The 24,504-nt window shown below is 40.5% G+C and overlaps 1 protein-coding gene across 23 annotated transcripts in view; it reads left to right on the forward strand.

Moving 5' to 3' along the window:
- Positions 1–24,504, forward strand: part of CAMK2D (calcium/calmodulin dependent protein kinase II delta) — a 137,985-nt gene that overhangs the window by 64,587 nt on the left and 48,894 nt on the right. For 13 of the 23 annotated variants that reach the window (XM_054065939.1, XM_054065918.1, XM_054065924.1 and 10 more), the window contains 3 exons: positions 12,108–12,162; positions 18,350–18,415; positions 21,013–21,085. In XM_054065939.1, the coding sequence (XP_053921914.1) occupies positions 12,108–12,162; positions 18,350–18,415; positions 21,013–21,085 (194 nt within the window). Of the gene's footprint in view, positions 1–12,107; positions 12,163–18,349; positions 18,416–21,012; positions 21,086–21,960; positions 22,034–24,504 lie in introns of all 23 variants that reach the window. The other 10 variants (XM_054065916.1, XM_054065925.1, XM_054065920.1 and 7 more) reach the window with 1 other exon arrangement.

Consider the following 24,504-nt stretch of genomic DNA (forward strand, 5'->3'; position numbering starts at 1 on the left):
GCGTCCATTTGGAAGTAGGTCTTCTAGGCTGAAATTGTCTAAATCATGTCACAAGCAGAAATCCCTTTTCCTCTTGCTTTTTGTGTTTCATATCAATCTTCTGCATCTCTACCAACGGAATGCCCATTCAGTAAGAGATATTAGAATATCTTGGATACTATATACTAAGAACAGCATGTGAAAAATCCAGTTACTTAATAAAAATGTAAAATTTCACATAGAAGATAATGAACAGAGTGCTGCTGTGGTACTAAGGCTAGCTGAGCATCGGTCCAGGGCTCTGTTTATTAACAAAGACCTAGGATGTTCTCTGATTATGCAAATCCACCTGACAAGTAGTGGCAGAACACATAATCCCTGTGCTGTGTTCCGGAGAAGTCATGAGAGGAAAAACCCTAGTACTGTTTCCTTCCTTGCTCAGATTGTGGTGATGACTGCTAGCCAGGCTGTCTCACAAACATTACCCAACGCTTCTAGATTTTGAAGAGCTTCATCTCTACCTCTGTGTTTTCCTAAGGGGAATTCTCTTGTAAACTGCTTAACACAGCAAAATGAATCCAGGTTTGTTTTGTGTTTATAAAATAGGTCTGTCCTCCTTAGGGCTTGGCCTGCCCCGCTTAGCCTGGTGTGTCCGTAGCTCTGCTGGGATGTCCCTTGGCTGTCCCTGCCTTGTTGCAGTGTGCTAGGTGCTGGTGCCAGTCTGGCTGATCCTCTCCTTGTGCTGCAGGGTGAGGGTGCGGAATCGATCAGTTCCAGGCTGACGGCTGTCCCGCAAACTGTCCCCTGTCTTGCAGCAAGTGTTTCAGGTCTCCTTTAGGATTTTCCTCACACTTTCAAATGCTTAAAAGGTCGCAGATTCACTTTTCGGCATGATGGGAGACTGCTGTGCTTTTCTGCTCCTGGAAGAGTGTAAAAGCTATGACATACAAAGGATCTGGGGGCTGAGCTGGCCTGGAGGCTCTTCGCGTGCTACAACCTAGCATGGAGTAAATTCATTTACCCTGCAAATACCACTGATCTCCACCATTGGCAATGGATAAATATCTTATAATTGCTCACTTTAGTCTATATTTTTGCAGGTTTTGGCACTGAATGCTTTCTCACTCCTCCAAAACTGCTGATCCAGGTTTTTTTCCAGTCGATAGGGGTTTAATCATACCTCTCTCCTCCCAGTCACCTTCCAAATTTGGAAGTTCTTTTTTTAGTTGCTTCGACAGAGTGTTAGTGTTCTCAGAGACTGCCCATGGGAATGTGCTTCTAATTTTAGTTTGTCCTCTAGCTGTCTGTCTCCTTTAAATACATTCAGCTTCCCCTTACAGCCACCCTGGGCCAAGCATGGCACGCTGCTGCCAATACTCGTGTAGTGAAAGTGGTGTTGTATTGTATTGCAATCACATCCACAGCGTCTACTCTTGTGCTGCAGAGCAGCGAATAGTACTTGTATATCAGCAATCGTAACATGCAACTGCTGCTTTTTAGTTCGTTTATTTACCTGGTGGTGTTGAGAGTTATTGAACTGTATTCCGTCAATTTATAGTTGGTCTAATGTTGATGGTGTTATTGCTAGGATTATGTTGAAGTTGGCTCTGCAGTCTTGCTGGGAAAGAGTCTGTTCACGATCTTAAGTCACAATTGCAGCTGAATGGCTTGCAGCTCTCTTCTATAGGATATGTATTTTGGGAGTTACTGGATGTGCTAGTTAAGAGTAATATTTAGAGAGATGCTTCAATTGCAACTAGTACTCTAGTTTTGTGAGCACAGACTGGCTTCCAACTCTCTGTCGCCACTTCTCTTCCGTCCAAGTTTATGCGGGTTTTCACTGATCTAATTACAATATTACAAATGATCCCACGGGACGGGACAAGCTTTCTAATTTCCATTTACTGTGCGACTGTGATTAAAAGACAATGGCAGTTTCCCATCACAGACCTCAAGTTTGTCATCTATTAAGTTAGTGTGCATTCCTTGCTTTTTGTAAAGCAAACCCTTTCAATCACTTGGGATCATCATTCACTTGTAAACGTGCACGTTAGGAAAATGAGAGTAATTTGTAGTTGTCTCCAGTTCTGGTAGGGTGACTTACTGTCATAGTTGATTGATAGAGGAGGAAGCCACGTATGCTCAGAAAATAATACGGATGGTTTTGAGCCCAGCCCAGTGGGTAGAGGTGAGAAGGGATTATTGTGGAAACACTCTGTCTTGGTGTAGCACTTGGAATTTCTCAGTCTTATGCTCTGTTAAGTTACTGCAAGCTTCTACTGCTTATATGTTGTTTGGGTTAATTGTAGAACCTGGATATCTAGGTTACAGCAACTTTTTGTTCACTATGTTTGATGCTGTGCGGATGTCAGCAGCACCATAGATAGAGCTGGAAATAAGAGACCAGTTGCGTAACCTTATTTCTTGTCCTTGAAACTTTTCAGACAGTCTGCTCCTTCAGATTTGTTAGTGAGCATAAGAAGCAGTCTTCTTTGCATCTTCTCTGTAACCTGTGGTGCAGTGTAAAGATGCCTAGGATTACTGTTTGATTTGGCTGTTGTTAAAGAGCAGGGTAAGTCAGTCATCCACGCAGTAGCCTGTGAAAAGTCAGTTTGGATGTCTCTACACCATGTTCCCAGTAAAGACCTGCTCTAGGAAACGTGCTGTGACTGTCACAATTACCAGTGAAAATATTTCTCTGTAGTTGTGTGCTAAATCACTGCCTGCCAAAAGAGGAGGGGAGGTAGCAGCAGAAATCCTTCTGCAAAGTCAGCAGTCTTTAGAAGCATCTTGACCTAGTCAGTGTTAGCTGGAAGCTTCCCTTTCTGTGCCGCTGGATCTGTGGCTTGTTCAGAAGAGGTGAGCTTTTCCACCTCCCATTGCCAGTTCTCTTCAGCTTTTTCTTTAAAATATTGTAAGTAAAGTGACGTTGTTTTCATAAGCTGATGGTTTTAAATGCATTGAGGCCTAGTCCTCATGAAAGGAGAGCATTTGAAAAACAAGCCAACTTGCTTCTCTGAGTGGCCATTGTAAAAATAGTTTATATTTCTGTGTTTAATGTGTTCTAAGAGAGGGAAACCAAGAAGGGAGGCTGTGTCAAGCCCAATGATTACAACTCCCAATATCCAATTTTGTTGATGTGTTGTTCCTACATGTTACATATAAAGATCTTGTTTCCAGTGTTGGCCAGCACTGTAATTATTAAAAGGGACACAGACTAATTTTGAAAATTGGGCCATTCTGTCTGAGGTTTTGTTTCCTTGTGATGCATCCAGAGTCATCCTACCACACTGACATTTGGCCAAAGCGTGTAGCAGGAGGGTACAGAACTGTATCCTTCCAGGAGAGATTCGGAGACTCTTTTGCCTGTCTAATGAAGATGTTAGAACCTGTGTGTTGAGCAGATTTCATTCAGGTTTTCATTTTATCTTTTCCATCATATCAGTTTCCTGAATTGCTAAAATTCTGTACATCACTTCTTAATGAATCTCAGCAAGCAATGAGCTCCCCAACCATTGTGGCAATTTCATAAGCACTTGTCGATGGAGACGACATGCTTTAGCATCAGAACTGGGCCCTTCTTTTAGAAAATTGCATTCCCTCCGTTAAAGTGGGCTATGTGGTTTTCCAAATCTGTTAATTTTAATTAGTATAACATATTATTAACTTCATTAAATTTTTTGTTTAGATTATCATTATTACTCTTCTTACTTGTTCTGATAAATGCTAAAATGGTTAAAAAATGTTAATGGCTTAAAGCATTGTCTGTTCACAAAAATTTGTGTGTCAGATTTTCTTTTACCATGTGCAGCTCTCCTTATCAGGCTTAATCTGATGACATTTGTAAGGCTTTTTGTTGTGTTGTAAAAAAATCTCATTAAACGTACAAAGTAAGGGCTGCAAAGAGTAATAGACTGAACTTGAAATGCAGGATTTCTAGTAAATAACATGGTTATAGATTAAATGAAGACATAAAGATACAGGTGTGCATTTTAGTATTCTCATCTTTTTTTGAACTGTATACAATCTTGCTATTTTCAGATATAAATAATTAAAGGTGCAACTCCAGCTGTCCCTTTTAGCTTCAAGGCTATAGGATGTGATCCCACAGTACTCCTCTGTGCATGTGTGCATACATAAATGCACCCACACCTGTGTTATGATGCGCTGAAAAGCAACTCAGATCTGTTGGTTACAGAAAATGTCCGAGTTATTACAACTGCTCTCCCTGGAGACTGTTAATACAGAATATGTTTTAGAATGCCTGTTTACTTTTCTTTTAATTAATTAATTTTATTAGAGATGTTTCATTTTTAGCAGCTCTATTTCTGATGTGTATGCTGAGTCAGTTTCTGTCTTCTGAGTTCCATTTGTTAGTGGTCAGTGCTTGGCGCCCATGTAGAAGTTTGAAGAGCGAGTCTGTGCTTGAGCATCTCTGGTTAAGACTTGAGAAGCTACTTGGGTTTTCTTAGGTTGTTTAGTAGCTGAATGAGCCTCCTCTGATCACGAAATGTACTTTTCCTAAAGCACTCTTTCTTTTTTCCCCTCTCCTTGACATTCCCACAACATGCGTTGATGACCTGTTTAAACGGTCAGTCTTCATCCAGCAGGAACAAAGCAGGTGTCTCATCGTGCCAAGAGATTTGGGAATTTGACGCCATCTGCTTTGATATCAGTACCTGGACTGAATTAGTCTCCCTTCAGAGTTTGGTCTTTTGGTCTTTTTCTTTGGCAAATGACTTTTTATTTCTGTGCAGCAAGGATCTTTTATCGACATCGCAGTTTGGCAAACTGACTTGAAAGCATGCATGGGGCTTGAGTTTTAATGAGGGCAGGGAACATAAATATGCCTGGCATTTAATCAGAATACAGAAGTTTATTGTGTGAGGGCCTTGATGGGAGGCAGCTTGGGTCACAAATGAGTATTTTTAGAATATATGGCATTTTGTTCATACTAGTTAACATTTACTGTTAGAGCGCCTTGAGGACAAATGCAATCTTTCCAAATATTAAATTGCCTAATTATTTTTCTTGTCATTTTTCATTATACCAGTACAGATGAAAGTTAATAGGATTTTTTTTCTCAAGATGTTGATCCTAAATTTGCACTGTCATAAAAAGTTTTATCTTTTGAATGGATTTGAAAGCTATATAGTTTTCGTTCGCTGTTGCTGAGTATACCCCTGCAAATAGCATACACAGCACTGCGGACTTGGATGAAGTCTCTGAATGATAGTAACCATTACAATACAGCGCCTGCGTATTTAACTGCATGGTGGAGAATTATTTTCTTAGATACACAAAGCATTATTGTACTTTTAATGTCTTCGAGAAATCAGCTGCCTTTGAGCATTCCTACTGTACTAATTTACCAGATTAGCCTTTAAATATTTCAGATTGTTAGGTAATGGCTCTTATTACTATTTGCCAAGTTCTTTCTACTTTAACTGAGTAGCTTTATTATAGAGGGCCCCAGGCCTTCATGGACTCAGAGGAACAGTATTGGATATGAGGAGGTTTAAGTATAAGAGGCAGTCTCTGCTTTAACGGCTCTGCCAAAATTTCTGACTGAGCTCCTGAAATGTGAGCAGGGAAAAGGACGCTTCTGTGCCCACTGAGGAGCACTGCCCATCACCCATAGCAGTAGCCACGTGCTGCTCTGTGACTGGGGTATCCCTCACCTTGTAGCTCTGCAGACGAATGAGGACCTCTGCTCCATACTGGTGCCAGTTCTGTTTCCCTCCAGACAAGGACTGTCTGCAGGGTCATCCATCAGCTTTCAGCTGCCTCACCTAGACACTGGGTATTGGTCTATTCAGCGATACAGTGCTGACTATTTATCCAGCTTTCTTACTAGGTTTGACTGATAAGTGTAATTGCTTGTTTTCAAAGAAATATCTAAGCTGCACAAGATAGGAGCTGTAGCCACAGCAGTAACTATAGTGTGGACTCCAGCAGGGTTGTTTCTTATTGAGTTTTATGTCTGGAGGCTGTAGTCGTTCACTATGTTATGCACCACTGATTGAAAGAGTTTAGTGGCTCAGCAGAGATTATTTATACTGTGCATCAAAAGAGAGGAAGTAGCAACAGTGATGGAAAAATGAGGAGCATTGAGGTGTAGAGAATGAGAAGATGTGGTTTCTTGAAGGAAGCAGATGTCTAGTCTAGTCAGTGCAAAGAGCAGCACTCCTGAGCAACAGTTCACAACCTCGTGCATTGGTGGCTCTGGTCCCTTATGCAGTTTTGTGTTCATCATGTTTAGCTGGGGATCTAGACTAAAAGCTATAGGATGGATTTAGACTTCACTCTCAGTTCTTGGCACTGGTGTAGTGACTTCTGCCCTGGCATCCATGCAAGTTTCTGATGGAGTAATAGCAGTAGCTTTATTTTCCTTTCCTCGTCACCTTGGTAGAACAGTAGAACAGGAAAGATGACAAAGGGTGGCTTTGCAGGAAGATCTTTTCCAAAAGAAAGCCATGTGCTCCGTGGATTTCTGTTAGGCATTTAAAGTGGTTTGCTGAATAGAACAACTCTGTTGCAGAAGGCTGTTCAGTGCTCTCTCTCTAACTCACTGGAGGAGGAGGACGCTGATGCCACAGCAGGCAGGATGGAACAAAGACTTAATCTTCTGATCTCTCTGCCATGTAATGTGTTTGTTCATGACAGCGCTCATGAAACAACTCCAATTAATAATGATTAGATCTGACTGCGATATTTTCAAATAAGGTAAATGGAAGTGTTTCTACTGATGAATGCTTTTACTGTCTCTGGAGAAACAGGAGTTGTAGTGTGGGTTACTGATAGGAGCTCTTATTTTGGATGAATGATCTTTGCAATTGCTGCCTTTTGGTGTGTCATGCTTGAATCCTGCCTGATAGCAGTGTGTAAATAACTATATATGCCTGTAATTAGCAGACGAATACTTTCTGGAGTGAATCACCTCTTAAACTTTGTGAATATCTTCTCAGATTGTCATCGCAACAGCCTTTCTCTTTCACAGTGAGGAATGCATCAGCGAAGTCTGGGCCACTCTGGGCTTGGATCTGTGCTGTCGTGCAGCCTTAGTTCTAGATTGTCAGGCTGTCTCGTCTTCTCCACAGATTCCTCTCCTTTGCCCATGCTTATTTGGGATTTTCAGCTAGCGTATTTTCTGGCATAAAACAGTAGCTGCACTGACAGAAGCCAGCATAAGTACTTGCCAAAATGCAGTTTTGATCTTCCCTGGCTGCCTCAGCCTGTTTCATTTTTCAGAGACAATTAGGGGCATGTGATCCTAATTCAGGGAAGGATTTGTCCTATCTCATTTCTATGATTCAGATGTTTTGGAGGAAAGGAGAAGAAGGAATGTGATCATTGAAGACGTTGCCATGGACATGTCAGGCTAGAGCTTGGCTAGTATGGAAAGGCTTTACCAGGCTGAGAAAAACCATTGTCCGTCACCTCAATCACAATCCTCTTCTTGTCAGAATAGAGCCAGAGTTCTGCAGTGACACTGAACAAAGAGGCCCTCTTCTAGAAAGGGATAGGAAAGAGGCAGAGCTTTCCATTTCAGCAAAGCCCTAGAGGCCCCTACACACTGCTATGCTGGTCTGCTTAGTTACAGGGCTGTGACAGATGACTCTATCCAAGAAAAAACTCACACCCTTGGCTCTAGTTTTGATCTGCTGTGTGGTGGCAGACAAGGTATTAATCTTCTCTGATGTAGTAGGAATAAACTACTCTCCTGTACGGAGCTGCTGATATCTATATGTAATAGCTGTTACACTGTGTCTGTATCAGTATGAAGTATCTATTGCAGGCTTAAATATAGATATTCCTAGCAGTGCAAGTGATAGGCAAGATTAATTTTTAAAGCAAAAAATAGAGAGGGGGAGGAAGGAGGTTTGTACTGCTATGAACCAAAGGAAATGAATTGCAGCTTATCCCTCCACAAATTTGTTGCTTCAGGGTTGCAGTTTTAAAACTGCCACAATGACTGTAGGTTCATGTTGACTGCATTTTTATCTAGGAGATGACTTTCTTATAAATATGTGTAAGAAAGTCATTCTGTGTTTAACAAATACAGTGGTAATTGAGGAATACAGTCCTTTGCTTAGGCTGGTTTCTAGCAAATAACAAAATAACAAGTTGCCTGTAGAAGTCATGGAAGCCCCCTGCCTAGAGGTGTTGAAGCCCAGATTGGATGGGGCTTTGAGCAACCTGATCCCGTGGGGGGTGCCCGTGGTGCATGGGTCGAACTGGATGATCTTTGAGGTCCCTTCCAACCCATTCAGTGATTTTTATGAAATCCATGCTGTAGCAGTAGGAGGAGTGAACTGTGAAAACTGTGTAAGTATGTGTATGAATATAGGCTGTTGACTGTTCTGTAGCTGCAAGCTCAAGCCAAGACTGTCTGGTTTTAATACCACAGTAATATTTTAAAGGTGGATATAGTTTCTAAATTTTAAGATGTTAATATTTTGTTTCAATTCTCTAAAGACATTTCAGAAATCTGGATTGTTTTATGTGCTGGAGAGCTCTTTGAAAGCAATTGGCAGCAAATATTCTGCCTTACCAGAAGTATCTGGTAGTTCTCGATATCCGTACATGTTATGGGAAATCAAATCTGAAGGCTTCTGCCTGTCTGAATATAATGGTGTTAGCGAGCAGCAAGGAGAAGAATGCTGCTTTGAATCCAAAAAAGTGTTCGCAGGAAAACCGTGCTTTGAGTCCTTACAAATCTATTTAGGAACAGGCAGTTTCTATCAAAAAGTATGATTTGCTGTGTATCAAATCTTTAACAGTTTTTAACTGTTTTGGAGAGACATATGCGAAGCGTGCTAGCTGCACTCCAACCTTTACTATTTTAGGGTTGTGTTGCATCCCTGTGACACACGCAGGAGTTTGTACTAAATCCCACTGCTAATTTCCAAGCAGTCATTCATGAGTAGTGTCTTTGATGCTGCTGTACGAAGCGGTGTCCTCAAAAGCTGTTTTAGGGGTCACTGTTCTAAGGTGCACATTTCAGGGTGCTCTTCTAGGCAATTGGTGTCTCATCTTATTTTCGGTTTGCTTTAAAGACCAGACATTTGGGGGTATTGGAATCTCAGTGCAATTTTTGGTTTGTTGGGGTGTTTTGTTTTGTATTTTCTTCAGAAGACATGAATAAAATAATGTATCTTTAATTCCCTGAGAAGACATTGGAAATGCAGTGGCACAAAGATCTGGAAGATTCCTATTTCTTGCTGTTGCTACAGTTATTTGATTAATTATTCTTAGCCTTTTAGTGGGCTCTAGCTTTTTAACAATTACATTTTATGCTATTTGATACTTAGCCTATTTGATTCCCGTATCCCAAATTGTATGTCCCTCTGATGACTCTGAGTAGGATATGTTTTAACACATCAGCAACGTGCTACCTTGGTCTTCTCTACTCAAGGCTTGCTCTTCCTAAAAACTGAGACAGATCTAGAATACAGAACCAGCCAAAACCACAAATTCTGATTTAGACCTACTTGGCTGCTCTGAATCATCACGAGCTCTGGGCAGTGAGTCAGCCAAGAGCTGGTTTTCTCTTCAGTATTGTGTAAACACAAGATGTTTCCCTGGGCTAAATATTATTAAGTAAAAAAGTCATGTTTATTTGATTTTAGCTTTTTTTAAAATGTCATGTATTGTATAAAATAGGATTAATACATAAAGCTGCCATCTGGGGTAATCTGATAGTCCTTTTCATTTACACTTTCTCCATCAGCTCAGTTTGGAACATAAAGCATTTTTAGGGTACCTTGATTTTTTTATTTGGTTCTACAAGTGATAACAATTTGGATCAAGCTATGGGCAGAGCTTCATGTACTGGGGGAGAATTAGCTCTGGAAATCACCAATTCATTCAAGTAATTAAGAAAAATCACAGGAATTGATTGATATTTCTATCATGATGTGATTTGAATTCTTAAAATGAAGATCTGTGGTTGACCGGTGCATTCTTGGGAAAATTTCTGCTCTGGGTACGTCGGTGTGTGTAAACAGGACTTGGAGTTTAATCACAGGAGCCTGTAACTTTGTTGGGTAACGTTTTCTCGCATCTCACCATCACACCCTCAAACACCCACTCTTTTTCCCTCCTGCCGGTCTTTGGTGTTTGGGGTCTGGCTGAGCGCTGCAGCCACCTGCTGGGCAGGAGCAGCCCCTTCTCTTCAGCCCTTGGGCTCTCTGGCATTGGCTTCTGCTGTGGGAATGCAGCAGCATAGGCTGCTGGACATCCACAGATTTATCTCGTTGTGGCTGTTCACCATTCTTGTAGTTGAAGTGGGTGACAGGGAAGAAGATTAGAGGGAAACATGTAGGTATGTGTAGTAGAAATAGAAGCTTTCTTTTTTCTCAGACTGATGCAGTTGGTAATTCCAGAGGCTTTGGCTTCCTCGTAGTTTCTCATCCATATTCCTATTAACAAGCTTCCAGCCAGTGTACCCTTCAGCAACGCGGCACGCACCAGATGCCAAGTGAGAGGATTCCTTCTTCATCTAATCCCTTCTGAGCAGCTTCATGGTGTCTGGCTTTGGAGTTAGAGGTTTATTTATTTTAGCTGCCAGCTTTCATAAATGAATGTAAAACTTTTTGAAGGTAAGGGCAGCGTTTAATTCCATGCTTTCAATGGAGCTGACTAAATCTGTAAGAATAAGCCTGCCGTTCCCAAAATTTCCTTTCTTCCTACGCTGATCTCTTTGTGGCCTCCCGTGCACAAACATCCCACCATGAAAACAGATCGTGGATTGGTGCTAGGTCTGAATGAGTGTGGGGAGTCAGTATTCGATGGATTCTGTCTTACGGAAATATTAGCATATCCAGAAAATTCTTTTTTTTTGCGTTCTGATTAATAATGTGGTCTTATTTTCCTGAAGTCTTAATTAGAAATAAGGGCTTGAATGGTTCTTTTTGAAGAGTATTCTCTGTGGTGTGCATGGATTTGGTTATCGCCTCATTATCCTTATTTGATAGGGAAAGGATGAGCAGTTTGGTTTGGGGTGTTTTTTGTTTTTTTAAGGAACTATAAGTAAGTCACACACAAATTGTTTCATTTTTTGCCCTGCAAGTGTATATTATTATTATTATTATTATGAAGAGGTTTCCAGTGAACAGAAAGCTGGCTTTCAATGGTAGAAACTCTGTATTTGTGTACTGTTGCAGCTGACTGTGTGAAATCAGTCACTGTCTCAGTAGTTAACTAGTTTAATTACTTACCTATTTTATCTCATCTAAAATTGAGGGCATTTAATTAAAAGTTAGAATAAGGAGGAGGTGAGGTAAAAAAAGACAAATTACTCTGGGGACTGCAGAGAGTGATTTTATTTTTAATTTAAGTTCCTTTTTAATGACCAGTTAAGAAAGAATCTTGAATTATTAACTGAATGTGCACGTTGGTTCTCCATTTATTTTAGCATGGTCAAATGCTCTTAGTTTGCAGTGATGCTTTAAGCTCTTTCAAAATCAGCGTCTATTGTCTCTTTATGGAATTTGTTAACATAACCCTTCAAGTCTGTTATTCTGCTGAAATCTATGATTAATTTTGGGGGGGTTCTTTTCCATCTTGCTATGTTTACAACTTTTCAGATGTAATACTGCTGAGAAAATAATTGTATGGCATTAATGCTGTTTAAGATAATAGAAGTCCAGCGACTGGAGACTCCCGCTTATGCTATTTCAAAGATTGATTGGAGGGTCTGCCTAGGAAAATGGGAGTTGCATCATATTAACGCACTGTATTGAGATGAAACCTGACTGTGCTTTTAGTACTCGTTTTGTCATGATTCAGCATGAAGGGCGAAGGCAACGTGCAGTGTGTGTGTGCTGCTACATGCAGGAGGTGGTGGGAAATGACCACAGCGCTCTTCTGCGGCACAGCAAGTAACTGTAGAATGAGCTGCATGTGTAGTCTTTTGGTTTCTTTGCTTATCTCGCCTTATAAAGCAGATGATTCTGAGGGTAGGGAATTTTGAAAAACTAAAAGCTGCAGATGAGAACAGCCACAGAGATAATACCAGCCCTACAGCAGAATTAAAATCCTCCCTTCTCCCCTAAAGTCACAAACAGACATTGAAGACATGAAAATGATGACTGGTATTTATTTTTTTTCCCCCCTTTCACTAGTGCGGCTTCATGACAGCATATCAGAAGAAGGATTCCATTACTTAGTCTTTGACTTGTAAGTATGTGTTTTGCATATGTTTAGCATGTTGGGGGGTGGTATTCAAACTTGTAGCTATGAATACAAACACACAAGATAAATGCATGGTTCTGGTGCAGTGAGGTGGACAAATGGATGTAAACAGACCTGGAAGGAGAGAAACATTTGGTCATTTGCATGTGCAAAAGTTACTGATTTGGGAGTGTCACTGTGAGAATTCCATATTAAAAACTCTGAATAATCCACTGTCAAAGTGGATTAAACGTAACATGCAAGTATGTAAGTCAAAGTTGTATGATATCTGCCAAAGCTAAGCAAAGATAAAACTTGGAAAAAATAATTTGCTGCAAACCGGTGTCTGTAAAGAAGACATAACAAAAATGCACGGAAGAGTAGTTTGGCTAGAGAAATCTTCATTGCTGGATTGAGAGGTAAGCCTGAGTTTTGGAAAGGGAAAAACTTTCTCAATGTTCTATTCCTGATTCGTATCTTAGTGATCTATAGAGTGTTTCATTTTGACACCATTTGGCATGTGAAATGTCCACCACACAGGAAGGAAATTTTCTTCTTATTTCCTATTTGCTTGAGGAATTTCAGTCCTGCAAGTCCTTCATGTAGTGCCTGTGCACATGTGGAGCTTGTTTCGTCCAGATCAGGCTTTTTAGTGGGAGAAGGGGGGGATGCACACACAATTGAGTGCATTCATGTTCAGGTTACATTCTGATATATTTTCTGTATTGCTTATTTTAAAGACATCTGTGAAGCCGTCTTCAAGGCTAGATTTCAGACTAGCGATACAAAACCATAAAATAGGCTGTGTGCAGTGAAGGCATTCAGGGTTCAGTACTCAAATCCTAAGTGGACTCAACAGGAATTTGTATCTGATTTGAATATATCCAATGTAAGTGCTTTGCCTGTTGGCTTGGAAATCACTCTAGAGCACGACATGCGTGCTTATTTCCTGACATTCACTGGAGTTTGTTTTACCTATTTTTTTTTAAGGGCTACAAAAGTTATCTTTCTGCGTAGAGCTGGAATAAATCTTCTTAATCCTGAACATTTCCAAGAATTGCATGCAGAATTCTTAGTTCTTGGGACAATATCCCTTTTATAAACTTGTGGCGTTTTTATGGCCTGCAGTTAGTCCACTTCTGACTTAAATTGGATATATAATGCCACTCATACCTCAGGAGAGTATGATTGCAATGTGAACTAGAAGGAATTTGAACAACTTCAGGGTCACAGATACCAGTATCTATATCTTGATAGTAACAGAACAAATAGAAGCCAGTTTTCTGCAATAAAAAATTAATACCTAACCCAGAGATACTGTCTTGGCAGGAAACAAGAGTCTGTTGGAAGCATTCTGCACCAGCTGGAATTTCCTCTGTTTCCCCATCAGTCCCATTCAGTACAAACATAGGAACATACTCAAATGTCTGCTGTTCATCTAGAACAGTCTGCCTGGTTTTAGTTTTCATGCTCTTAAAAGAAACGGCTTCAGCACACATATACAGCATTGTATGCTTTGATCGTGTGGTTTAGGCTTTGTGTCAAAATGAATTATTTTGCAAAAAAGAAAACATCTAGATGGCAGAGGCAGTGACTCTACTGACTGACTGATTGTTGTCTTAGGAAAAGCAGCATGTTGCATTCTAATCTCCCCCTTTGAGATTTAGATGAGGTCTTAAGAAGGAATGTTTTCCTCTGAGGGCGGGGAGGCCCTGGCACAGGTTGCCCAGAGAAGGTGTGGCTGCCCCATCCCTGGAAATGTTCAAGGCCAGGTTGGATGAGCCTTTGAGCAGCCGCATCGAGTGGGAGGTGTCCCTGCCTATGGCAGGGGGCAGGGGGCTGGAGGTGGATGGGCTTTAAGGTCCCTTCCAACCCAAAGGATTCAATGATTCTAATATTATTTATTAGCTAAACTTAATTTTTTACTGCAGTTACAAATATGTGGGTTAATGGCTTGTTCAAATACACACAGAAGAGCTGCCACAAAAAAGGATACCATATGGACTTGTTTAATGTGAAGGCCAAGTACATGATTTTATTTATTTAATTAATTTTTATTCATCAGGAGCCTGACTGTGGTGTAACACTGTCACTCCACCCACTCACACTGCCGTGTCATTATCTTAATGATTTCTTACAGACTGTGTGGGATTCAGTATGAGTGTTTTTTTAGAAATCTCTTTTAGACTGCATCCCACATGAGAAAGGGAATGGGAAGAGTGCTTTTTCTGTGAATAGAAAACCGACTAATAATTCTAATCATCTTTTTTAAATTAATATCATGGAGCTGTCTGCAGTCTGATGGAGAAGCCTGTTGCTTCACTTTTATGCCTCAGTGGTAGCTGTGCTTTTGTCTGGAGGAAAAAAGTGTTTAACATACCCTGTGTCAAGCTTGCATTTGGGTGAAGAGTTCTAGTGTCAAAATGGGAAGCTGGAATTCTTAAAATCCACGTGGAAACTGGACATTGAATAATAGCAGACAACCTTTCTGATAAAAGGCATTGTTGTGGTATTCCTGTAAGGAGCCCTGCATGTGAAAGGAATACATGCATGGAAGTGTTGGCACATCATGCGTATATACACATATATTTATCTTTGGCTGGTGACTTCCCATCTCTGAAATGTATAAATGGTGGTGTCACTCTGGAGTAGGGTAGTTGTTTTGCTCTTGCCCAGGCGAAGTGGTGATTTTCAAGTTCTCTTTGACATCACTGCCCAGGAACAGTGACATCTTAGTGATCTACCAACATGGCCCCTACAAGTTTTAGGAAATTAACTAAGATAGCTGGCTGTGATGCTTCTCCCAAGCCAAGGACTTCCTCCTGTTCTGTTTCACTCACTAGATATAGTGGAGGGATTTGCAGACTAGCAAAATGTGCATAGTAAGATTAATAACGGACCTCATGAAGTTTCTTACTTCTCTTCTTGGTTAAGGCACCTGTAGTTAGGATTTGTGTTTCTCTGTCAGCCCATTTCAGTTGCTAAGCAGGAATGGGGTTGTCCTCAGTGTTCATGATGTTAGATGAGTTCAAATCCAATCAATTCTGTCAGTATTAATTGCTGTATCTGAATGGAAACAGCTGTACCACTTGAAGACTCTCTTGTGCAAGTCAATGAGATTCTCTTTTTTTCAGTGTCTCCCATTTTGAAGCACTTGATGAGATGCAACAATTGGTACATTTAGAATCCTGGCGTTGCTGTTGAATTCCAAGTGGAGGGACTGTGCTGCACAGCAGAAACCAGAATGCCAAAAAAAAAAAGCCTAATGCAGAACAGTGTTTACGGCAAGTGCCTGAACCTTCCTTTTTCGGAAGTAGAATGGTTGCAGATAACTATAAAAGTATATGGCCACTGTGATTTTGTATAACTGCTTCCTCACATCTTCATTATGAAAGCAATCTCAGAAATAACAAACGTAAGCTAGGAGGAAACAACACCAGGGTGATCACCAGTAAAATTTTTTTTTACCTAGTTTTGCTAAATTGGGATTTCCCTTTAAATATCTTCTTAGATTTGTAAATTTTCCTTACCAATTTCATATGGTACATGAAGTTGAGTATTTTTGTATGTGTTGTTACAGATGTTTGCAAGAAAGAAATGTGTCATTTAACACTGTAAATGCAGTGATTTGTTTTAGTGAGTGTGAGAAGTTAGCTGAACAAGGCAGTTAAAAACTACTTCCTAATGTACCTCTTCTGAGAGGTGAACAGAAATAGCATTCTTTGTAGGTGGAACCCTTCAGCTTACTCTGCTCTCTGCAGCTTTTCAGAATGACGTGCCTGGTGCAGAGGGCCTGGGTGTTTCTACACGCAGCTTGTACTCCTTCCTTTTAAAGGAACCCATGTGCTTTATTTGTTGCGGGTTTAGTATGCTCTTCAGAAAGTTACAAAAGAACAGTCATAATTTGTGAGAACCTGTGGCTTTTAATTTGTACCCGGAAAGTTACTAGAGCTCTTGTATGAGTGGACAGAGGCCACTGACATAGCTGTAACATTTTTCTCAAGAGTTGGAGGCTGAGAAGATGCAGGTGAGCTCTGAGCTCTCTTAGCTCCTCATGCTGCCTTCCTTCATTATGGCCATTTAGCTGTCAGACAGAGCGTGGGAATTGACTGCTTGTTCAGTTGTCGGTGAAATTCACCTGCTCTGATCTTGCTTTTATTTTTCATCATTTAACAACAGTTATGAATGCTAAGCAAATATTTTAATGTCATCAAATAAGAATGCGTATCCCTTTCTTTTCTCTGTGCTCGAGAAGAACAAGCATCAGCTTGGTGTTCTCTCCCACTGAAACGGACTTTGATGACAAAAGCTTTTTCTTTTTGTTTGGCTTGCATCAAAAATACATGTTTTGGGGAAGAATAAGATCAAAGGACGCTTTGTTTTGTCATTCATCACAATGAGAATTACTCCTCTTTAGCAGAATTGTGGTAGACAAATACATATTGAAAAAGGAGGTATCAAAGACTGACAAAATATGCATCAATCAAATGTTTTGTGTCGCAGCAACCAAAGCCAGTTTCTGGAAGGCAGAAGACAAAAAGAAAGAGAATACAAATTAGGCAAGCGGCTGTTTCACCTCCTCCAGATTTTGTTGCAGACTTTTGTACAAAATAGCATTCTGTTACCTGAAAGTGATGAGTTTCAAAGTCAATAAGGTGTAAACCCAGAAGGATGAGGTAGCCGAAATGTAACTGGAAACATGAAAACAAAGTTCTTTTGCTGGCCTTCTTGGAGAAAGGAGCTACTCTGCTGGTTAAGCAGGTCATTTCTGTGCTCATCCAATTGGACTGAATAACTGGGGTGTGCAAAAAAATACTAGCTACAGCAATTATGGATTCTGAAGTATCCTCACTTTTAATTTTTTAATCCTATTAAACTTAATTGCATTCTATAATAACTGCATTCATTGTATAGATTTTTTTTTCATTCTTAATCTTTAGATGCCTAAGAATCCGCTCTAGCTTTTACATTTGGGAATTTACTGTCTGAAACCTCACTACATCCGTAAGCAGTAATGAAATACAAACATTGATCTCCCATCTAGGAATTATTTATGCTCATATGATACATATGAGTAGGGTCAAGGTTTTGGAAAGCAGGAATTGAGCTAATTCACACACCCTGTCTGTTGAGGCTGTGTTTAGGTGCTCTGACTGAACCATGCACTTGGCATTTTCAAGGCTTGCAGCTGTTTTCAGACATTCAGTAACAGCACCTGAATATGTGAACATCTACATTTAGCTGGGCAAGTCTGCCAGAGTATTCCGTAAGAGAAATGTTAATTGTATGGTAGAGAAAAGCTCTTCCCGTTTCTGAGACCACTCTCCTGTTCACAGTGGCAGCCAAGTTTTATAACTTTGTGTAAAAGCTCATTAGTCTTCATCTTAAACATAGAAATTAAATCTGGACTGTCATCTTTGGGGTGTAACAATACAGTTTTGTTTCTTTCTAACCATTTCTTACTACTGAAGCACTGGTTGTGCAATGAAATCCTACAGTGCAACCTGCCCAGTTGCTTCTGTCCTCTAGATCATACAGTTCTTCTCTCCTACTAGTAATGCCTCTTAAATTATTTTAAGTGACACTTCACTAAACTATTACTACTTTCTTGAAAAAGATCACTGAAAATTTTCTAGGACAAAATCTGCCATTGAACTGATGTAGGTGCTCTGCTCCTGCTCACATTCTCCTTCCAACTCACCAATCCTCTTTCTAACAAAAGCAGAAAAAACCACGCCACTAACACATGGGGACAACTCTGGTGTGCTTTGACCTACACCGAAAGACTCTATTTTCCTTTTAGCATTATTGCATTCTCCTTTCTTACATCTGTCTTCTGTTGCAGTTCTCTGTTTATCCTGAACTTAAGGCACCATTTTCCTTGCTGGTCAGTTCTCTTTATTCTTGTAGTTCTGCTGCTTATTCTTGACATCCCTAACTCATGTGTGGCACCTTGCCCAATAAGCGGCTGCTCTTTGCTCTTATTTTCCAGTTATGATTGCTTTTCCACCACATCCTTTTTATTCCTGTAATTATTTAGGTGGAAAAAACCTTCCACTTTAATTCACCTTGCCGGTCAGGACCTCTTGCGTTTCTGTTCAATTATTCCTGTTTGACTTCTCCCTGTCAAGTTAATTTAAGGTGCACATTTTCACTTCTGAAATCTCCTTTCCCACCTTGCTTTTTCCAACAGAGTCACTGGAGGTGAATTGTTTGAAGATATAGTTGCAAGAGAATATTATAGTGAAGCAGATGCCAGGTAAGTAATTTGTTTTTCTAAGGTTGCTTTTCCTAATTCTAGGATAGTTACTTAAATGTCTCATGGTGTTTGGCATCAGTTTCTGTAGCAGTCTGTGAGACTCTAGGATTTCTGCTAGAGTTCTCTTAGACTTGGAAGGGCACGGTTTGGCGTTTTGAGCTCACGATTGTGTGGTGGAGAACTTGTATGAAAGCCTGATGGCTGCTGACCTGAAAACGCTGCAATTATATCTGAGTTTGTTAAAATCTTTGGAAACTTGTGAGGTTGTTAAAATCTTACCTCGTTTTCTCCTCTGCAAACTGGATGTAACATTCCAACTGTGTCATCTAGGGATTCCTAGGATTGCTGATCGAAGTTTGAAATGAATGTTGGTCTTGAAAGAATTTTACATTAAATATAATTTTTGTTCTCAGTCCAGAAGTACTAATTTACTTCTCATAGTTGAACGTTTTTGTTGTGTTTCATCAATAAGAAATTATACTGTACATCTCATAGTCTGAGCTCAATTTTGAAATCTCCAGCAATTTCCTGCAAGTGCTTGTTGAGAAACTTGAAGAATTATCATAATTTGCATGCTGACACAGAGTATCAGGGCCATTTTTCTATCTCAAAATCTGTTTGCCTTCATATAATGATAAATCTTAAATATATTCTCATATAATTATTTTTAAACATTGTGATCAATTACTTTGAAGAAAATACATTCTACCATTATAGCTTTCACTGAAAATTTATCTCACAGTAAATGGAAAGAATCCTCATGTTTTTTTGTGTTCATAGTCACACACCACCATTGCTGCATACTTGGTGCGTGTAATTTTCAGTTATTCCTTTTCATTTGGAATTAATTGGCAGATGACTGGGAAGCATTAAGTGTCTTTAACAACAGAGGTAGGATAATAGTAAACAAACAAGAAGTTACTCTGAGTATTAGGAAGCTTCCAGTGTTTATTGCTCTTGCTAATTTTTATAGGAGTGGTAGAAACATCATTTAAATGTGGAACACCGCATAGCAAACCACGCTGTAGACGAGGAAAAAAAGGAGTAATTTAGGTGAAGTGAAAGAAGAGGACCTACATTTAAAAAAACGTTTGAATTATTTTTCCACCTGCTATGATTCAAGCAGAACTTCTAATATTGATGCCAAAGGCCAGCATATGGTGTCATTGTGTGTTTTTAAGATACTTGTGATTTAAAAGGAAAAATTGCAATGATTTTGTTTCTGTTCTACAATTGTGACGTCTTGGAAGAGGCTGTGCATATATATATATATGTAGAAGATATATATATATATATGCATTTTACATATTCAGTAAAAACTTGACCAAATAAGTACAATACCTAGTTATCATGCATCTCTGTTTTTGTATATTTTTATATATATTCATACATGTGTGTATATCTATATATAGTGCGTGTGCGTGTCTGTATCCCTATAGAAATAGTTAATGGACCTTACAGCTGCACATGGTAGGACTGTGAATACTGGTCTGCTCCTGCAAGCCCTTACTCACGCAAGTAGTCGTTACTCCAACAAGCAGTCTCAGTGAGTTGTGAACTACTCGCCTAAGAAAGGGCTTTCAGGCTTGGGCTCCAGTTACTGATTTATGACCATTCCTTCTGAATTCCATGGTCAAAATGTTTTGGATGAGCAGTATCAAATCCTTGGCCCTTGACTGCTTCATATTACTTGCAGCCACTGACTTCTGCCACAAGGATGTCTTTAAAAACAAATTCATAAGCTCTTGTGGTGCTGAAAAACATCTGACAGAGTTCCAGTGCTCTAAAAGATGAATACTTTACTTGTGCTTTTTGGCATTGTAGGCTGGCCAAAACTTGCAAACCTGGGCATGGAAAAATAGCTGCTAATGAAATTATTGAAAGCACCAAACTAAAACATTTGTCTGCATTTTTAATGTGGATTTCCATTCCATGAGTGACTCCTAACGAAACCAGTGCTTGACAGTACTGTCAATGAAAATGCATGCCACCTTTTTGAATGACTCAGCTTTATTCTAGCAACAGTTTTTAAGAAACCATTGCATTCAAAATAAGAAATGTTTTGCTTTTCCTTGGATTCTGACTTTTGTTTCATTTTTTTTTCTGTATATCACTTCATTTCTGAGTGTTTTCTTGTTTCAGCACTTGTTGTAATGTTAACATCACTGTGAAACCTTTAAGAACCCAAAACATATGGTGACTTGTTTTATTACCTCCACTTTATTTTCTCCTACAACAGTTTTTGGAAACTGGAAAAAGCTTCCATACTGCTGAATGAAAATATAATCTAATGATTCTGTCTTGTAGTTGTCATATGTTCCATGTTAAATGTCTTTTTTTGGTTTGGTTTTGGGTTTTTTGTTTTTTGTTTTTGTTTTTTTTTTAGTTTGTTTCAGTTTTTGGATGTATTAGAGCTGGAAATCTCTCAGTATTCCACACTGTTTCATTCCAGTTCAATGTGCAATCAAGACTTGTCAGGAGGTGTAAAATTGGTTTTGTTCTTTATATTTTTTTTAAGTTTTATTTTTTTTTGTATTTAATGTGATTATGTGCCTTTAAAATGTTTTCCCTTCCATTCTGCCCTTGTATCTTTGCAGTCATTGTATACAGCAGATTCTAGAAAGTGTTAATCATTGTCATCTAAATGGCATAGTTCACAGAGACCTGAAGGTCAGTATCTGGTGCCCATCAATTGGATATAAGAGTTTGGGGTTTTTTTCCGCTGGGTATGGGCAGCGGGTGGGTTGTCTGCGATGTTCCCTTGCCTATCCTACTCGCCCTCAAAACAACTAGCCAAACAAATAATGCATGATGCCTCTTTCCAGTTTGCAAGTCTACAGGCCTAATATACATCATGGCAAAAGGGGGAATGGTTGCCAAAAACCCTGTCTGCTTCCAAGGCGCTGGACTTATCCCATGCTGTCGACCATGTCTGGTGTTCTGTTGAGGGTGTCCGTGTATCGCTGTGTATGCCCATGGAGGTGGACTTTGGCTGTGATGTATGTCAGCTTGCAGATGTAAATGCCACTTCTGTTCTGAGACCCTGGGTTGCAGTAGCAGAACAGCCGGTTGCACACTGCTGCATTAGAGTATGACGAACCCTCAGGCAAGTGACGCTAATTGCTGACTAAAGTTAATAATTTACCTAAAACACCTCGCTTGGAGGGCGTTTTTTGTTACCTCAATGGCCACAAGGGAAAGGAGGAAAAAGTAGGATGCCAAATATCACAACCTGACCAACAAACCAATGGCAAAATTCGCACACTTTCCTGACAATTTTCCTTTTAAAAATTATCTTTTGGAAAAAAAAAAAAAAAAAGCTAAATTTAACCCAAACGCAAGCAGCAGCCCCGAAGCGTGTCTCTGAGGCTGTCCCTTGCCGGGTCCCGCTGCGGCGGTGCCTGAGGCCGTCGTGCTCTGAGTGGTGCGGGGCAGGGAGCGGGGAGCGTGGTGCCCAACCCAACCCAGCCCCGCACCTGGCCGTGGGCTTGCGGGCGGCGAACAGATGCCAGGAACTAACCCAGGGCCCTGGTGTTTGCATGCAGTCATTGCATTCAGCAGATCCTGGAGGCTGTGCTGCACTGCCATCAGATGGGTGTAGTCCATCGCGACCTCAAGGTGAGTGCTGCTGCCCCGCCGAGCCCTCCCTGCCGGAGCCGCGCATGCCGCAGCGGAGAGCAGCCAGCCTGAGCCAAACACAGCTGTGATCATTGGACATGTAAATGGCTTGCTTGTTTTTCCTCCCCCCCTCGTTATTTTTACTTCGCTTCACCTAGGGACAAGAATGAACCGCTAGGATTTCCTGGAGAAAATCTACTCCAGGCCTGCCAATTCCTAGCTCTCCACAGCCTGCTGGCACCTGTGGTCAGTACCAGGGGCAACAGGAGCTGCTTTTCAAGCATTTGGTGTGTTTGCTGAATACATTATCTTCCTCTCTGACATTCAGAGTGTTTGGGGCAGGGCACGGGGGGAGCTTTCCGTCTCTCTGGGAAGCACACTAGCGGTTGCGTGTCGCACATTTTAGTGCCAAAAGGCCAGCTGCTGTGAGAATGCTGGCACAGAGACCTCTCTGTCCTCCAGATGATTGGGCTACAGAACATCTGTGTAAAGCAGGAATTTCTACAGTGTTCTCACCATGATCACCTGAGGAGTTGAGTTCCTTCTGGAAAAGCGGTAGTGTTGGGATAGAAGCATTAGAAAGAAAACTCTTGTGTTGAGAAGAGCGTTGCCTCTTTCCTAGCCATGTGCCTATCCAACTGGCTGGAGACATCTGCTGCAGAAATGCTCTCTGCATTTAATGTACATTGACATGATAAAAACAAGTAGAGATCATTGGGAATCTCAGAGAGACAAAGTCTATCTCCAAGATTGTAGTAAATGAGCCTTATGGGTAAGGGAGAAGACTTAGTTTGGGCACCTGGGCTTCAAGATGCTCAAGTAAAAGGGCGTTTTTTATTTTGAAATCAAATGAAAGTGAGCTTTCTGAAATACCACTTCCTTTACAAAGGTGGATTAAAAATGGCATGGAAACTGAGGCAGTGAAACACAGTAATTCCTGTTGGCACACATGCTTTATCTTTTGTTTTCCATTCTGACTGAGTTATGGGGAGGAAGAATTTCCTCTCAGGATAGGAGTTTTCTGGTGATTATTGTAATAATGTTGGAGTCAGAACACCATCATCTTTCTTGCCATCCTTCTCTCCCAAATAAACAACTGTTATTGTCTCGCTTTATAAAGGTCTCTGTTGTTGTCCTTTGGGAGCAGAAAGGGTTACACTCTAAGACCTTGGAGCATGTGATGGATTTCAGAGATGCACACACCAAATTCTCTACCCATTTTGTGCTCCTGGGTTTTCCTGTGTCACAGTTGTACAACGTTAGACTGGCAAGTCTATCTGATCCATAAATCTTGTGTGGCAGCCGGATAACATAGAACATGTTTAAACAAAATGATGTCAATTATGTCCAGCTATTTCAGCAATTCCCCTCCTCACCGTGCATGCAGGAAGGGAAGGGAATTGAAAAAGAGATATTGTTGCCAGACAAGCAGACAAGAGTAAGGAATGCTTTCTAGTGCTTTTCATACATTTGTGCAAAATAATGCATTAAATCCAGCTGTTACCGGCTTCAAACCATGTGTGGATTTCTTGCTCTGGCAAATCCAAGATGAACTGTAAAAACAGTGTGAGAAAAAAGGTTGCTGCCAAGCCTTAGTACCCAGTTTTACTTAAGTGAAAACTGCAGGAAGCAGAAAACAGTCCTTCTTCAGTTGCTAATTTATGGCACAAGAGTGAAATGAAAGCCTGTGGCGAAATCCCTGCAGAACTCTCTGTAGCCAAAAGAAGAGGCCGAGCTGCAAAGCAGAGCTACAAGACGTCCAGAAGATGGTTGTGGCCTGGCATGGATCCTTCAGTTGCAAAACTTGATGGAATTTTTTTTCCGATAACTCAGACCGCAATTTGACAACAAGTTTGGGGGAGGAGAGGGCAACAGCGAGGGGAGATGTTGGACAATCTCATTTTACTTAACTTCGATTTTAGCATAATTTAGTAGCAAACAGAGAGGAGCTCTTTCAGCCTCTTAGGAACTGCAGAAGTGCTTCTTGCTGCTCTTTCTGTGGTCTTTGATATAAGTCAGAATGGTGGTGGATCCTAAATCCAGAAAAATTAACCTGTTACTGGCAATCTTTCTTTAACAGATGGTAAAAAGTGCACTTCCATGTAGGAATTGCACTTCTTGGCAGCCAGCAGCCTTGTTGCTTTTGTGAAGCTCTGTGATTACGACCCTCTTGCATTTCCCCCAGAAAGCAAACGCTTCAATTATTAAAGGAAAAACATACAGAGCTTAATTACTTGATCTCCAAGAATTAAAGACCTTTGGAAAAATAAGGCATAAATCACGTTTGTGTATTTATAGCTAATTTTAGTAGTTAACACTGCCATGCTACATGCTTGACTGCAGCCAGTCTACCAGCACACAAGGTGACACTATTGAATCCAGCATACGAGTCCAGAGTGGCCCACCCTGGGCTGTTAATGTTTTCCAAGTAATTGCAGTCATTCTAAGTTAATGCCTGATAATTATGCCTC

Source organism: Cuculus canorus, chromosome 4 (genome assembly GCF_017976375.1).
Source record: "Cuculus canorus isolate bCucCan1 chromosome 4, bCucCan1.pri, whole genome shotgun sequence".
In the NCBI taxonomy this organism is placed as follows: domain Eukaryota; kingdom Metazoa; phylum Chordata; class Aves; order Cuculiformes; family Cuculidae; genus Cuculus; species Cuculus canorus.